The sequence below is a fragment of the Dermacentor andersoni genome, chromosome 9 (genome assembly GCF_023375885.2).
Source record: "Dermacentor andersoni chromosome 9, qqDerAnde1_hic_scaffold, whole genome shotgun sequence".
NCBI lineage: Eukaryota > Metazoa > Arthropoda > Arachnida > Ixodida > Ixodidae > Dermacentor > Dermacentor andersoni.
In genome coordinates this window covers 65,752,428-65,767,226 of record NC_092822.1, presented here as the reverse complement: position 1 = coordinate 65,767,226, position 14,799 = coordinate 65,752,428, and the positions used below count along the sequence as shown (strand labels likewise).

General features: G+C 46.4%; 1 protein-coding gene across 2 annotated transcripts in view; it reads right to left on the bottom strand.

Annotated features, from left to right (window-relative positions):
* The window catches only part of Atg17 (autophagy-related 17), a 60,059-nt gene that overhangs the window by 37,476 nt on the left and 7,784 nt on the right, over nt 1-14,799 (bottom strand). For both annotated transcript variants that reach the window (XM_050176051.3, XM_050176052.3), the window contains exons 4-12: nt 13,570-13,655; nt 12,488-12,603; nt 10,452-10,538; nt 10,018-10,132; nt 9,422-9,478; nt 8,156-8,326; nt 7,475-7,659; nt 4,631-4,817; nt 1,583-1,723 (exon numbers count right to left, since the gene is read on the bottom strand). In XM_050176051.3, coding sequence (XP_050032008.1) covers nt 1,583-1,723; nt 4,631-4,817; nt 7,475-7,659; nt 8,156-8,326; nt 9,422-9,478; nt 10,018-10,132; nt 10,452-10,538; nt 12,488-12,603; nt 13,570-13,655 — 1,145 coding nt within the window. The remainder of the gene's footprint in view (nt 1-1,582; nt 1,724-4,630; nt 4,818-7,474; nt 7,660-8,155; nt 8,327-9,421; nt 9,479-10,017; nt 10,133-10,451; nt 10,539-12,487; nt 12,604-13,569; nt 13,656-14,799) is intronic.

Below are 14,799 nucleotides of genomic sequence, written 5' to 3'. Positions count from 1 at the left end.
AAATACTTGAACATTCATGTCTTTAAATCCTCATTGTAACGAAGTAAATTTCTACTGCCAATAGATATACAGTTCAACTTCACAATAACGAAATCCGTGGGGAACGTAACAAAATCAGCTTTCGAGAGAATTTTGTTGTTGCGAAGTGAGACAGCACAGATAGGTACTGCTTCACAGAATGAAACTTTATTATCAAACTTCCGTTAGCCTAGGCAAGCTTTGCTCGAGGATATAGGTCCGTATTTCCAACAGTACAAAGTGCGCCGCACACATCAATCAGCAGTGGCAACACTGCCGTGGAGCAGTATTCTCGGTCAATTGCTTTCGGAGATACGATCACTTCTGCGAGATTTTGTGTAACATGGCACCGGATGCAGAGCAACAGGGCTCCGCACAACAGCAGTATTTCTCCAGCGCACGTTGTCACCTGCAGACGCTGATGCATTCGGGGCCGAGCGTGAAAGTGATCGCGCCTCAATATCCGAAGGCAGTCGATCGAAATTAGGATCCCTTCGTGCAAATCTGCGTCCGGTGCCAAATCCACACGCGATGCCTGTAGGGTGGCACCGAAACCAGCGTTCTTGAAGCAAGGGAAGCATATTCCCGGACAATCCCTTAATCATGACCCAATGCGCGCCATTAACAATTCCATGTTTGTGAGATGTGGATATCCTTGTTTTTGCTGCATCTTTGCTCACCGAGGCGTCCAATACAAGCATTGCACTAGGTGTGCAAAAACCGTTGTCATATGGCCGCAGCAACATGCGTGCCGCTTCGAATGGGCAATCGTCAAACAATATCGCAGCCATGATGCGTTTCTGGCGCACATGAAAATCATCTGGTGCCGATTAGACCTATTCCTTCCCCTACCCAGCAGCATACTCTCACATATATCCTGGTCAGTACTCTCCCTCCTGCATTCATTATGGCAACAGAGCCACATTAGATCACATACTTTGGAAATGCCCGGAGAACCCGCCTCCTCTGGAAGTGGGTCAGCTCCTTACTTCCAAGCAGTGGGAGGTTGTGCTGCTCAACTCGGATCCGGCAGTATAACTCCGGGCCGTCGAGTGGGCCAAAGAGGTCGCCGATAGCCAGGGGCGCCCGACCACCTAGTGCGACCACCAACCCACCATCTCCCAACCGTCTGCCGATGAATGAAGTCTTCCATCCATCCATCTGGTGCACATGATTGCTGCCGGCACTTGGTTGTTCTTGTAAACAAAAATGGTGGCGCCCACGCAAGTGTAATGTGGTGGTATTTTACGCAATTTTAGTGCAAAGCAATCGCATTTGTGCACATTTTGGAGCCTGCTAGCCTCGCGCGAGTAGAAAATTTACCGGGTTCCGGCAAATTTTGTTGATGCGGGATCGTAGTACAGAAACATTTCATTGTCGAAATGTACTAAATGCATCAAATCCTATGGCCGTTTGCAGGGGATACAGAAATATTTTGTTGTCGCAAGAATTTCGTTGTCACGGGGTTTCCTTATCGCGAATTTCAACTGTATAATGAACTAGGTTCGTCTGGCAAACAAACGAATGCGCCGAGCCTGTCGTTTTCTGCGAGTGGGACACTTACTGCAAATGGTGGAGGCAGGTCGTCCATGCCGGGAAAGAGGGCGTGCAGGAAGTGCTTGGAGAACTGGCTGTTGAAGTCCCTCCGGGCCTGCACTTCGTGCTGGTGCAGTTGCTGGCACTGTGATGACAACGTGCCTGCCCACTGCACGCGACATAAAAAAAAGAAAGAAAGATCAACCAATACAGCCATCAAACTGAGCGAATGCAAAAGCTGCGCTCCTCACAGCAGTCCTGCAGACATCACAAAATAATCTTAATGAACCAACCTAAATAGAATGCATTGCATAACATAAATGACAGAAGTTCCAGTGCAAATTTGCACAAGGTGTTCTAAACTAAATTCACTTATAAATGACGCGATTGGTTTTTGCCTCAATGTCGGCGAGGAAAGGTTGAGGGTGTCATGGATGTCACAAGGCCACAGTACAGTAGGCAAGATGGTGGCACTGACTGCAAGGGGTTAAATGTTTACAGTTGAACCCAGTTATATCGAACTCACAAGAAAACGCCTATTAGTTCGATACAGGGCATCATTCAATATAAGCCTGCTAAAGAAGTGGACGTCATAAAAGCACATACCATTTATAAAAGCACTTTATTGATGAAACTAGCTTAGTTTTGCATGAAACAGTCCTAAGAGTATTTTCTTCCGCTTGGGCAACAACAATGCCTGCAACAGCATTCCTGCAACAGCATTCCTGCACATTGTCTAAAGAGTCGGAGCAGCTGAAGTCGGAACCTTCCACATTTGTGCCATGCTGGACCAGTGCGAGTGCACCAAGCACCTCGGAGCATGAACGAGAATCTTTTGCTCGACTGGATAAAGTCTGGTGTAGGCGGCCCGGCGCACTGTTGTCGTTGCCCAGTCCATCCTCGTGCAGGGGCCCTATAACGTAAAACTATTCCAATATGTTTTTATTCCAATCTTCTGACATCAAATTTGCGTAACTGCCGACACAAGCATCGAGCGGTGTCCCAAGGGGTTCTCTAGACAGACCAATCAAACGCTCTCCTCGTTCATAGGAGGTCACTTTTGTTTGCTTGAAAAACGAATAACATTGCTTACACTGAGTGGCTTGTCTTATCTAATTGGCTCACAAGAGGCGAGGATCAAGCTCAAGTGGATAGGGATTCGATGGAGCCGAGCCACTGCATTGAAAATCGATAACTGGATGAAGAGGGTGGTGCCAGCGTCTGTTATTGGTCTGCTTTCCCTAACTTAGCTTACGGTGGCTCGTCGAAAACCGTGGCGGCATGCAACGGAAGCTTAAGAATGACGCTAAAATGGATCCTCAGCAAAGAAGAGTTGGCAGAACGAGGTCGTAAGCATGCCGAAAGTGTTCGAAAACGTTACACGGCCACACAAAAAGTTTTATTACATGAAAATAAACCCATGCTCTCCGGCAGGTGCAAGTAGCCAGTGCCTGAGCGATCGGTGGCAGTCATCTTTTATTCCTTTCGCCATGGGCTTTTCAGAAAAACGGGCTTTTCCTTTCAGAAAAAAATCCAGTTTTGTTCAGCATATTAATGCATCTTTAACGCGTACACGTCACTTTGACACGGTGAGTTTTTGCGGTTTTGTGACGTCACATAACAGGCAGGTGAAGTCAGTGCAGCCTGAAAACTTCTGACCAATAGCCGAGGGTTAATGGTAAAAAGGCGTCGAATCAGAAATAACTTTTTCTTTTGTTCGGTCAAATCATGCATAATCAGTGTGTACACGTCATATCAGGTGGGGAGCTATCGCGGTTTTCGTGACGTCGCATGACAGACAGGTAAAGTGGGGCTGGTTCAAAAAAGTTTTTCACCAATCGCGGAGGGCTGATTGCAGAATTGGAAAAGAAAAGTTTGGAATAGTTTTACATTATAGTGCCACTGGACGCATTTCGTTGCCATTTGGCCAACTCAGTGAAGAGGCTGTTGCGTGAATCCGGCAGTGAACTCGTTATCCCGGGTGGGATGACGTCCCAGATGCAGCCTTTAGATGTTTGCGCGAACAAGCAGTTCAAGGACGCAGTCAAGCGGTGTTACGCAGATTGGATGCGCTCAGGTGAGCCTGCAGCGATGCCGACCGGGCGGCTGAAACGGGCTTCGCCAGCCACGCTATGCAAGTGGACTGTGGACACATGGCCAGCATACTAAAGGACCTTGTGCGTCGTGCATTCAAGAAGTGCAGCATCTCGAACGCACTCGATGGCACAGAGGATGAGTACCTCTGGGAAGAGATGTCCGACAAAGAACTATTCGAAGAGAGTGCAGCTGAGGAAGACAATGATTGAAGTGCGGAGTGCAATTTAAATAAACGTCTTCCTCGAGTTTTTCTAACTCTTATTATATGGGGGTAAAAGTGGTTTTTTCCATTTCGCGTCTCGAAAATTTCACCTCGTACTATATGCAGGTTCGTATCATACGCGGGTTTTTACAGTACATAAAACAGGGCTCCAGGGCAGCACTGTTCGCACAGGTCGCACAGCTAAAACCTCGCTACGCAGAGGGCCCGCCTTTCCCAGCCCCTCACGAGATACAGTTTTTGAAGGAACACTCCCACGCTCGTTGGGGCATCTGGTCCGTTTGTACAATGCTTTCGGGAGAGGCACAGTGAAGCGATGACGTCTCAACTCCAGAGCAATACCACTACACCCACAAACAATGATGGAAGTTGTATGTGAGCTTGTTTGCATGCTCTATGTAAACCATAGCTCCTCCTCCTACAGCTATAGCTCTTCACCACTAGTTTTGGTGTCAAAGTCATATTTTTTTGACAGCCACTGCTCTTGTAACCATGCAGACAATGCTGAAACTCCATTTACAAGGCTTGCAATGTCTCGTTTCTTTTTTGTGCTTTGTACTGACTCCCCCCAGCCATCAAAGCCAGGAACCGGCTAGCTAAACAATTGTGGTGCAAGAGGACGCAAGACAATATAAAGTAAGAGACAGGAAAGAATGTCCTGTTCTTAATTCATATTGTTTTGTGACGAGTAGGGATAAGCTAAAGATTAACCCAGCTGATGTGAGGACACGCTCCAAAGGAAGGCCAAGACCTGCCCACCTGCAAGAAGTTGTGGGAGAAGTGACGCCGTCGGATGACCTCGGTGACAGCACGAAGGTAAGTGTGTGGCGCCATGTGGATCTGGCGGCAAATCTCGAGCTGCCTGCGCAGCTGCCTGGTGGCCAGCGTGGTAAACATGAAGCGCAGCTGCGCCTCTGAGATGACCTTCTCTACGTAAATTATCCACCTGCATCAGAGGAAATGGTTCCATGAAGGGAGGCTCAACCCCTGCATTCAGAAATGCACCTTAACTTGAAGTTCATGACAGACAGACTTGACCTAAATAACACCTGTTGTAAGCGTGTCCGAGATGCTCATTGCATTTTTCCTTCGGCGCATTCATGCCAGGTGTTATTTCAACCAAGTCAAGGATGGGCTTGAAGTTAGGGTGAATTTCTGAATACGGCAGTAACACATTGATTGTGCAAATATTCCAGCATGCAAGAGCAAGGAGCTTCAACATACCATGCGATATAGCTTAATCACAAAATCTTCAGGAAAGCACCACCCCCTCTCTCCTTTTTCTAATGTCTACCCTGTGACCTTTCGGTGAACAGTCAGACAATGCGAGATCCAAGAAAAAGAGGAATAGTTCTTGAGCCTGGGTACGCACCCTGGATTTCAAGTGTGTTATGTGTACTAGTGTAAATGACAAAGAAGGTGTCGTACTGTTCTAATGGCTGCAAGATAAAGTTGGGCTAGCATTACACTTTTTCACGGAACCCACATTTCACGTACATGTACACATATAAATGTGGCATTAGAGAGACTCAAAATAGGGACACTAAACAAAGCCAAGTTCACCCTCATCAGCCTGTTTATGTCCAATGCAAGATAAATGTCTCTCTCAGTGTTCTCCATTTACCTCCGTCTTGGGCCAACTAGCTGAACCCATCTTGTGCATCACACCACTTAGTTCTCTGCAGTCTTTAACTGTGCTTCCATTCTCTTGGCCCTCATTCCTCGACTGTAAGCCAACTCTAAGCCACTAGCTTCTGAGACAATTTCAATTTTGATAGTGCGTGCTCGGGACGGGTTAATCGTTTATTGATAAAAGAAGGACATGATGCACCCCCTGGGACCGAAAACTCAACCCGCCAAGTTTTAAGAACTATTTCTGTGCAAAGACAACCCAAGTACAAGAAAACTTGAAATCCATGCCGATGTCCCACTGACACACGGCACAAAAGTTTCACCACAAAATTAAAAGAAAGGGGAGCTTGCATATCTTCTACCTGCACTAGTAATCAACCCTTTCCACAAGATATATGCAAGTAGATTTCCGAAGGCGTAGTTCAACAGTCCAAACTGATTTAATGTTGCTTTTAGTGCCTCTTTACAGGTGTTCCGACTGGTTTTGAAACCTCTTTTGACATGTGGCCTTTCGGTTCAACAGAAATGTTCTCAAGAGAGGTTCCTGAATGGCTTGCGTGCACTTTAAGAGGTCCACGGTGGCTAAATGTTCCACAAGTACCACTTGGCTTGCACTGTCTGTGATACAGTGTGTGGCTTTGGGTAAGTTGATACAACCTAATTCTAGACTTCCAAACAAGCGTGTAAACAAAGACAACAAAAATAAACAACAGACGTGTGCTGAGGTACCTAAACAATCGCCAACCAATTTTTTGGACCTGCTCTATAAGTTGAACTTCCTCAAAGTTCAACTTATACTTACTCCATAGAACCAATGTACAATGGCGACTGAAACTTTGGACAGCACAGTGCACGTCACTTAATTTTTCGGACTGATCCATGTGTCCGATGTCACAAACATGGCAGCCGCAAACTAAATGGCTGCAATCTTAAGGTGTCGCCCGTGTAAGCCAGTGCAAGCCAGTGCCCCATTTTCGTTGTTGAGGCAATTCCTTGTCTTTCCAAGTGCTATACAGTGCTGCATTTCGTCAACGCGGCACAAAACAGCCATTTCAGTTGCTGACACTTGATGAAGCAGCTGTGGTTACGACCGGTGGGCAGGATGTGCCCATAAACAAATTTGGAAACTGGGCGTGCATGCATTAGACTGACTGCTGTATATATGAAAAAATATATATATATATATTATGAGGTTTTACGTGTCAAAACCACTTTTTGATTATGAGGCACGCCGTAGTGGGGGACTACAGAAATTTCGACCACCTGGGGTTCTTTAACGTGCACCTAAATCCAAGTACACGGGTGTTTTCGCATTTCACCCCCATCGAAATGCGGCCGCCGTGGCCGGGATTCGATCCCGTGACCTCGTGCTCAGCAGCCTAACACCTAGCCACTGAGCAACCACGGCGGGTCTGTATATATGAAAGGAAGCTTGGGTCTGTGGGCCATCATCCGACAAGCACCACAAACGTTAGAAGTTTTATAGTTTTGTGTCCACTTACTGGATAGAATGGCTTAAGCTCACCTGGGTACAAAGCACCCAGTGAATTTGCACAATACAGCCTAGACTGACAGGATCGCGGGATCAAGGCCGCAAGCGCAAGACGTACCCCGTACCCAGAGCCTTGACCAACACAAAATTTCATTATTTCAAAAAAGCACAAAATAGACAAACTTTATTACGTGAATTTACTCTAGTGAAGGTGTGGCAGAAAAAAAGAATGAGCCTGATCTTAATATCCAATCCAAATACTTCATTTTCATTTTTTCGAACTGCCCTATAATACCTGCACATTTTCCATAAATCCGTATAATGTATTTGCTCTGCCCCTGTCCGAAAAATCAAGTCAGTGATTACGTCCTCCTTGTTTGCATTCTTCATTTAATTGCCATTTACTCTTGAGCGAGGCAAGTTTAGTGCCTCAGTTTTCCCTTCAAGCACACGAAGAAAAGGAAGGTTCAAGCCCTTACCGCAGCCGTTCCTTGAGGTTTTTCGAGAGGTGATCTTTCGCCGAGACGCAGCGGCGCCGAATGTCGCGCAGACCCTCATGGTTTTGCAGCATAATTTTGAGCTGCTTCACGTGGCTCTCACTCAAGTCAGGCAGGACGCTGGGATCCTTGAGGCGGGAGAAGCTCGACTGGTTTTGCACAAAGGACTGTGCAGTGGGGGGGGGGGGGGGGGGGGTGGACAAAAAGTATTGCAAAGTTTAGCACACAGGTTAAACAAAATCTGATGAGAGCAAAACGGGTTATTTCAAATACCATAGCCATTTGCATAATGAACCCCTCCCCCTATTTGTCCTTAAAGAGCTACTTTTCAAGTGAGGCTTATATTGCCTCACTCGTGGCGGTGGCGGTGTTTCCATATGAAAAAAGTCAAGCAGCACGAAAACAAAAATTGCTTGTTGGGCTGTGGATTCAAACCACCGACCTCCGGGTTGCGAGACCACCACGCTGATTCAGCCACTGTCAGCTCATCATATGCGCCCTTTAAAGCGGAGTTTTATATGCATTAAGAAGTAGATGCAGCGCTAGGCCCATTACAGGCGTCCCCTCCCTCCAGTGGAGGGAAAGGATGTAAGAGGGGGGGAAAGGACTAGAACAAGCTTCTTTGTACGCTCCCTTAGGGGAGAAGAGTGAAACTTCACCAACCTGCAGGTGCTCCTGTTGGTCCTGCTCGAGCTTGCGCGCTCTGGCCATGAGCTCGTCGAGGTTGTACAGCCACTCCTCGACACCGCGAATTTCCAGCATGCGCGGGTTGCTCACCATCTCCATCACCTTCTGCACCTCCGTGCGGCATTTCTCCAGGCCTTCCGCAACAAGCTGCATGCACATAAAAATTTTTCCAGTTTCAGCCCAACAAGTGAAGTAGCTGCAGCAATAGATAGTGTGGTACTATGTGTGGTGCAAATAGCCATGGCTCGTGTACTGTCACTCGAAGTAAACATCTGCTGTGGCGCACAACTTCACTGCACAACATCACTGTCAGACTGGAAAGTCAGGCTTTGTATACAGCCACGCCATCCAGCGCAAAAGCCTACTGGTCCAGGCCAGGCTTGAACCTAATATGAAGGCGAGTTGGAAGGTGTGGCCACAGGCTTTTGGATCAGCCCGAAGGCGGTGCTGAAATGTGCGCTGACCCACAATTACAGAACTACATTGAGGCAGCCTGCTTAGTCTGCTTCCTTGCATGGTCACCCCTGCTGCCCGTCAAGGCCTCCCCGCTCACCTACTCCGATCCTGCACGAAACAGAGCTGCATAATTTTTGCTTGACTGATTGTATTCGTAGTTTCAAATCTCCATTCCTGGCGCTGGTGACGAAAAGCATGTGGCCAATGTGAAAGATTTGCCGTCCATACATAAACATATTGATCTCAACATGCTCGAAGCACATGGCCACATGTCCTGCTAGTGCCATAATAACCGTCAACACATCTCTCGTTGCTCCCATCTATCGCTTTCTGACACAGCAGATCAGCAACAAAAAAGATAAGTTTTTTTCTCAATGGTGTAAAAAAATGTTGAAAAACTTCCTTTTCAATTCTGCTTCAGTGGACTTCGATACTGACAATGACAGCTGCAAAGAGGTCATGTTGCCCGAGGAACAGTAATTATTTTCATTCAAACATATAATTAGCAGAAGTTAAACTTTTGCTTAGATTTCAGATATAATAATTGAGATCACAAACATCTCACCAATAAATACCATTTGAACTTAAAGCCTGCTGATGTATTATTTAAACTGATTTTCTTGAACTATGAAAAAAAAAACCAGCAACCGAATGGTTAATATTAGCAAAAGCAAACAGAACCAACCAAAAAGAAATCTCTCTCTCACGCCTTAGAAAAGGCTGCACCAAGCACATTCTACAAGTTAACATGCTTGCTAACATATTGTATTCTGATATAACACCCACCTGCTTCAGGCATGCCTTGCACTGGTCGGCCATATCCTTCAGACTGCTTTTGCTGTCCTGTAACAACGAAATGAAAGAGCAAAAGTTTGTGCGTGCGTGCGTGTGCGTGCTTGTGCGTGTGTTGTGCGTGTGTTGTGCGTGTGTGTGTTGTGCGTGTGTGTGCTGTGCGTGTGTGTGCTGTGCGTGTGTGTGCTGTGCGTGTGTGTGTGTTGTGCGTGTGTGGTAGCACAAATACCAGCTATGGCAGCTTAAACAGCATTTGTGGAGAGCGCACAACTGTCAGCAGTCATGTATCAAAAACAAAATGGCTGCCAGTGTTTAAACTTCTGTTGGCGCACTTTGGCATTACACATGTTCTGCACGTCTAGTTTGGAAAGAGCTGTAACAGCGCTTCAAAATATGACGCCGTCACGCAATGCTGCCATGACTTACAAGCTGGAGTGAGCAGTGCCCCTGCCTCCTGTCTTCTCTGTTGCCCTTTAGTCCTTTCAAGTTATGCCAATGTCAAGAAGTCAGGAGGTCACGCAGTGAGAAATTAGGTGTGACGCCACGTCTGCCAACGGCCACTGCTTACTCCCAAGACCAAATTTCCTCACCGTGGAGTTGATCCAGTCTAGCAACATCATGCCCTTCTGTTCATCCGGATGCACGGAAGACAGCAGTGCCGGAAGAACAGGAATCTTTCCCAGGAGTACAATATCTTCGTCCAAACTGCACAGAAGAGAAACCAAACAGCAATGTGAATATAGATAACTTTCTGCACTCAATATTAATCTCCCTTGTTTGCATTGTGTTCTACTTGTGTTTAATTGAGGGGTAGGGTCAATTTTTTATGGTTTGCTGCACATTATTTTAGAAAGTATTTTTAAGCTCTAACGAAATTTTAGGGTTTCCAAGGTACTGAAAGAGAACATTTCAATGCCCAGGAGTTTTGAAGGGTTTCTAAGGGTCAGCGATAACCCTGAAAGTATGACTTGTTTCAATGGAGGATTCGCCAAACAAAAAAAAATGATAAAAAAATGAGAATTACCTCTCAAGCAGCTCCGCGTGCTGCTGGTGACTTCGAAGGAACTCTGTCAACTCCTGTTCAATGACTCCTGCATTGTTCCTCAGACTCCTGAAGAACAAAGTAGTGAGAAAAAAAAGAAAACATCCTTGACATTACTGCTTCAACTAAAATCAATGCAAATGCAAATTTTTAAGACAATGTCTACCAAACAAGAACCATTTGCCCATGGTGGAAGCTTTGCATAATGTGTTCATTCTGTTTCTGTCATGCTTTGGTCCAGGCAGGACTATTTGGTCCAGGTGACTATATTTCATCAGGTTATCACTGTTTTCAGGGTCCCATTTGGAGCAAGGTGCATTTTACTGTACCTGAAATTTCTTTAATGTTGTTACCAAATTTCGCCAGTGACCCGAGATGCACATAGTCACTTTCCTATTGAATAATGTTTTAAGACGGCAACGGGAAACCAAATCAAGCTGGCAGGCGATGCCGAAATACAGTGGCACCAGAGCAAAACATGACACTTTTCACCGCTTACAGCAGGGAACGGTGGCACATTTGGGTTATCGCCTACGAAAAGCGTGCAGATTGCTTCCAATGACACTATGCCCTACACACTGCGAAACAGATAGATGAAGATGTTTATCGCAGTAGGGTTGGTGGCGACAGCTGTGAATGCGTGAAAACCTGGAAAGAGATTTCCTGGTGCCACAATAGGAAACCGAGTGCCACCGGCATTTCACCCGAGACCAACGGGCAGCTACTCTTCCCGAGCGCACGCGTCTAGCGCCTTTCTTTAGTGTGTCGCAAGGTGATCAAGCACATGCTGGGAAAGTGGGGGTGGGGGGGGGGGAGAGAAGGGCAAGTTGGCACGCGTGTCTCTTCCTTTAGCTCGGGGGGGTTGGCTGTGCACGGCTGTCAGCGCGGTTCAGTGCATACGCAGACTGTGCACCCTCTATTCTGGAGGTAATCTGCCGCGGGTGCAAATGCTGGGTGAACCGAGATGGCCGTGGCTTTGTGTGCTCCGTCCTACCGCGTGTTTAGTGCTGCGGATTCCACATGCTCAATGTTTTGGAGACGCGCTAAAGCGAGAGGAAGAGGACGCATTCGCTCATCTTTGCCCGAGCTTCTTTGCGATAGCGTTGTTCCACTGCAGGCAACACTATCAGCCGCGGGGGCGGAGTTGCCGCGAAAGCATCATAGGCCTCGCTTTGTACCACCAATGTGAAGACATCGTCGAGACAGCATGAAACCGAATCTTTTGCGACTAGCTCTCAAATTTAACAAAATGACTTTTATTTTTCAATTCAAATTTGCTTTTTCCAATTGCTTGATCATCCAGGAAATCTTGTGGACTCTTGAAAGCAAGCAAAATGCATCAGCGACTGTACTTACTGGCATAGAAGGTCTAATTTCAACATAACGAAACTTCGATGTAGTGAAATACCGACTGAATAAAGGGAAAATCACACATCCACTCGTTCGTAGCAATTGCTGCAAAGGAAACCCATACGGGTTCCTCGAAAGAAAAGCCTCACAGTTGAAGAAAAATTCGTCCTGATCCGGGACTCAAACCCGGGACCACCGCCTTTCCGGGGCAGCCGCTCTACCATATGAGCTAACCAGGCGGCTAGCAGATGCCAGGGCGAAGTCGAATTTGTCGACAACACGAAGCAAAGGCAAGTGTTTGACGTAGTAGTTCTGCGGAAACCCGCAAGGTTTGCTTCGTGTTGTCGACAAATTCAGCTTCGCCCTGGCATCTGCTAGCCGCCTGGTTAGCTCAGATGGTAGAGCGGCTGCCCCGGAATGGCGGTGGTCCCGGGTTTGAGTCCCGGACCAGGACGAATTTTTCTTCAACTATGAGGCTTCTCTTTCGAGGAACCCGTATGGGTTTCCTTTGTAGCAATTGCTATGAACGGGTGGATGTCTGATTTTCCCTTTATTCATTACTTCACTCCACCTTGCGGGTTTCTGCAGAACTACTACGTCAAATACCGACTCTGCTGACTTTGTTAAATAGAAGTTTAATTTGTAGCAAGCTCCAAGACTTGACTCACGCCGTCATGTCTTCAAGGTTGGCAACCACAGCAGCCCAGCCCTGCTGCTGCAGGTGCTGTTCGTGGACAAGAAGTTCGGAGGTTCTCACTTCCATCCGAGCACGTTCACAAAATTCCTGCGGGGCAAAAAAAAAAAAAAAAAGCATGTTGCGGCACTAAGATAAATCTAGCCATACTTTTCCAAACATGCCTCTAAAATAAAAAAAAATTTCTTGCAGTACTCTGACATAAAACCGAAGCACGTGAAGTGCAATCAGTACTAATGAGGGATTCAATGTGAATAGCAGTTTGACGATCGTTCTCCCTAAGTTGCCTATGTACTGCATGCCTATGAACTGCATTTATTTAACAGGGAGAGGCGGACTAGTTGGTGGTCGATAATGGAATGCATTGTGTAACTGCGCAAACAACAACGGACGAAGAAGGAAACACAGGACAAGCACTTATCCTGTGTGCTTCCTTGTCGTCGTTTGCGCGGTTGCATAATGCATTCCACTATGAACTGCATGTTCCTAGATGTTATATCATTAGTACAGTCAAAACTCTATATAACGAGCACGGATACAACATTTCACAATTCTAAAGAAGTAAAAAAAAAAATTTGGTTGGTCGTGTTTTCGTGTTCTTGCTGCACACCCCTACACTGCCATTCTCGTTGCATTTATCTCTCCAACCGTCAATCTATGTAACCCGAAACACGGTCGCTAGAAAAGTGTTTGAGGGCCCCTTTAGTTGCCTGCTAGCAGCGCCATAAGAAACCAATAGGGAACACAGGCCACGCACTCATGTGTTCCTGTTTATAAAGGCGGTGCTGTGTGCATGACGCAGAAACTTCCTAATGACCTGCGCATAGTCAAGTAAACGTTTGTGAAGGAATGTGCACGAGCTGGAAGCCTAGAGTTAGAAAACAACCTCAGACATGACAACAGCACAGTTTCAAGGACACACCAATCACACCGATGTGCGCAGGTGATAAGGAACTCATGCTATAAAACATAAAAACGATACAACAAAGTAAAGCGAAAACATCCGTGCCAAAATATGGATAAGCATGGGTGCTGTAAGTGGCAGCGCCATGTCACCTGAGCAAGCTGTGTCCTTGTAACCACGGTGTTGAATGAAGGCGGCATGTCAACCACTGCTTCCAGCTCAAGTGACATGTCCTGGTCTGGAAAAAAGAGCACAAGGAATGCCACCAATGATTACGCCACGTACGACCAAACGAAATCTGCGAGCGCCTTCATGTAAATGCGTACAGAAGGTTACAGGCCATAGCTTGAGCAAGTGCATTCACTCGTGATTGCATCAACTGGCTGCACTTTTCTGCCTTAGTGCTATCTAGTGCAGCCTGATACTAGATAAAATGTTAGCTTTCCCTGCATGCCTGTCAATGAGCACAAGTGACACAGCCCTTTGTGTCACTATTCTTATCAGCAGCAAGTTTAACCAAATCACATTTCAAGAACTACCCTATATATAAACACACCTGGCTATACACCTGGCTATTCCACTCTGTCACTTTTGTTCACAGCACACGGAGTGCAACTTGGCAGCATTCCTTACCACACGGAGCAGGTACCTACCACTATACTGCAGGTTAATAAACTGACATTACTACAACCTTTACTGTACATCAATACTTCCCTCAACCTCCCTACTTAAACCTTCCCTAAGCCTGCCTCATAAGCCAAGAGCCTGGTTCCAAGGCCTCTCTCCTTTTGCTCCTCTCTACCAGTGTCATCTACGCGCACGGACTGCGGTAAACATTTGCATACCTGTCAATCTGTGAACTTTGAAATTAGTAAAAATTTCACAGATAGAGAGAAAGCACGCATTTTAAAGATTATGTCCTAAACATTAACCTTTCGTAGCACACATACACACATATTAGCAATTATGTAACTTAAGCTACAGCACCTAAGTAGCAACAAGCTTAGAACAGTCGTCACTGACAAGCCAAACACTCTCCTTAGATCACAGCAACCTTTTCAGCGACTTTGCTGCTGCAGATCTTGCGTGCTTGAGGAGCTAGAGCGGATAAACTTGAAAGTATCAAACTCGAAATTCGAAGCAAGTACAGTAAAACCTCGTTAAACTGTACCCGCTTAAAAAGTAGTTTCGTTTTAAAAGTAGTAAAGTCAAATCACCGACTCAGCGGCCATTGAACATAATGAGTTTTGTATCCGCATAAACCGTACCAGCTTATTGCATACGGATCGGTTAAAACGTAGCACTTCAACTTTTCATCGCGCACACACGGCGGTGCGCTGTCTCCATCGGGCGGCCCGGCAGAACAAGCCTCAGAGATCGGA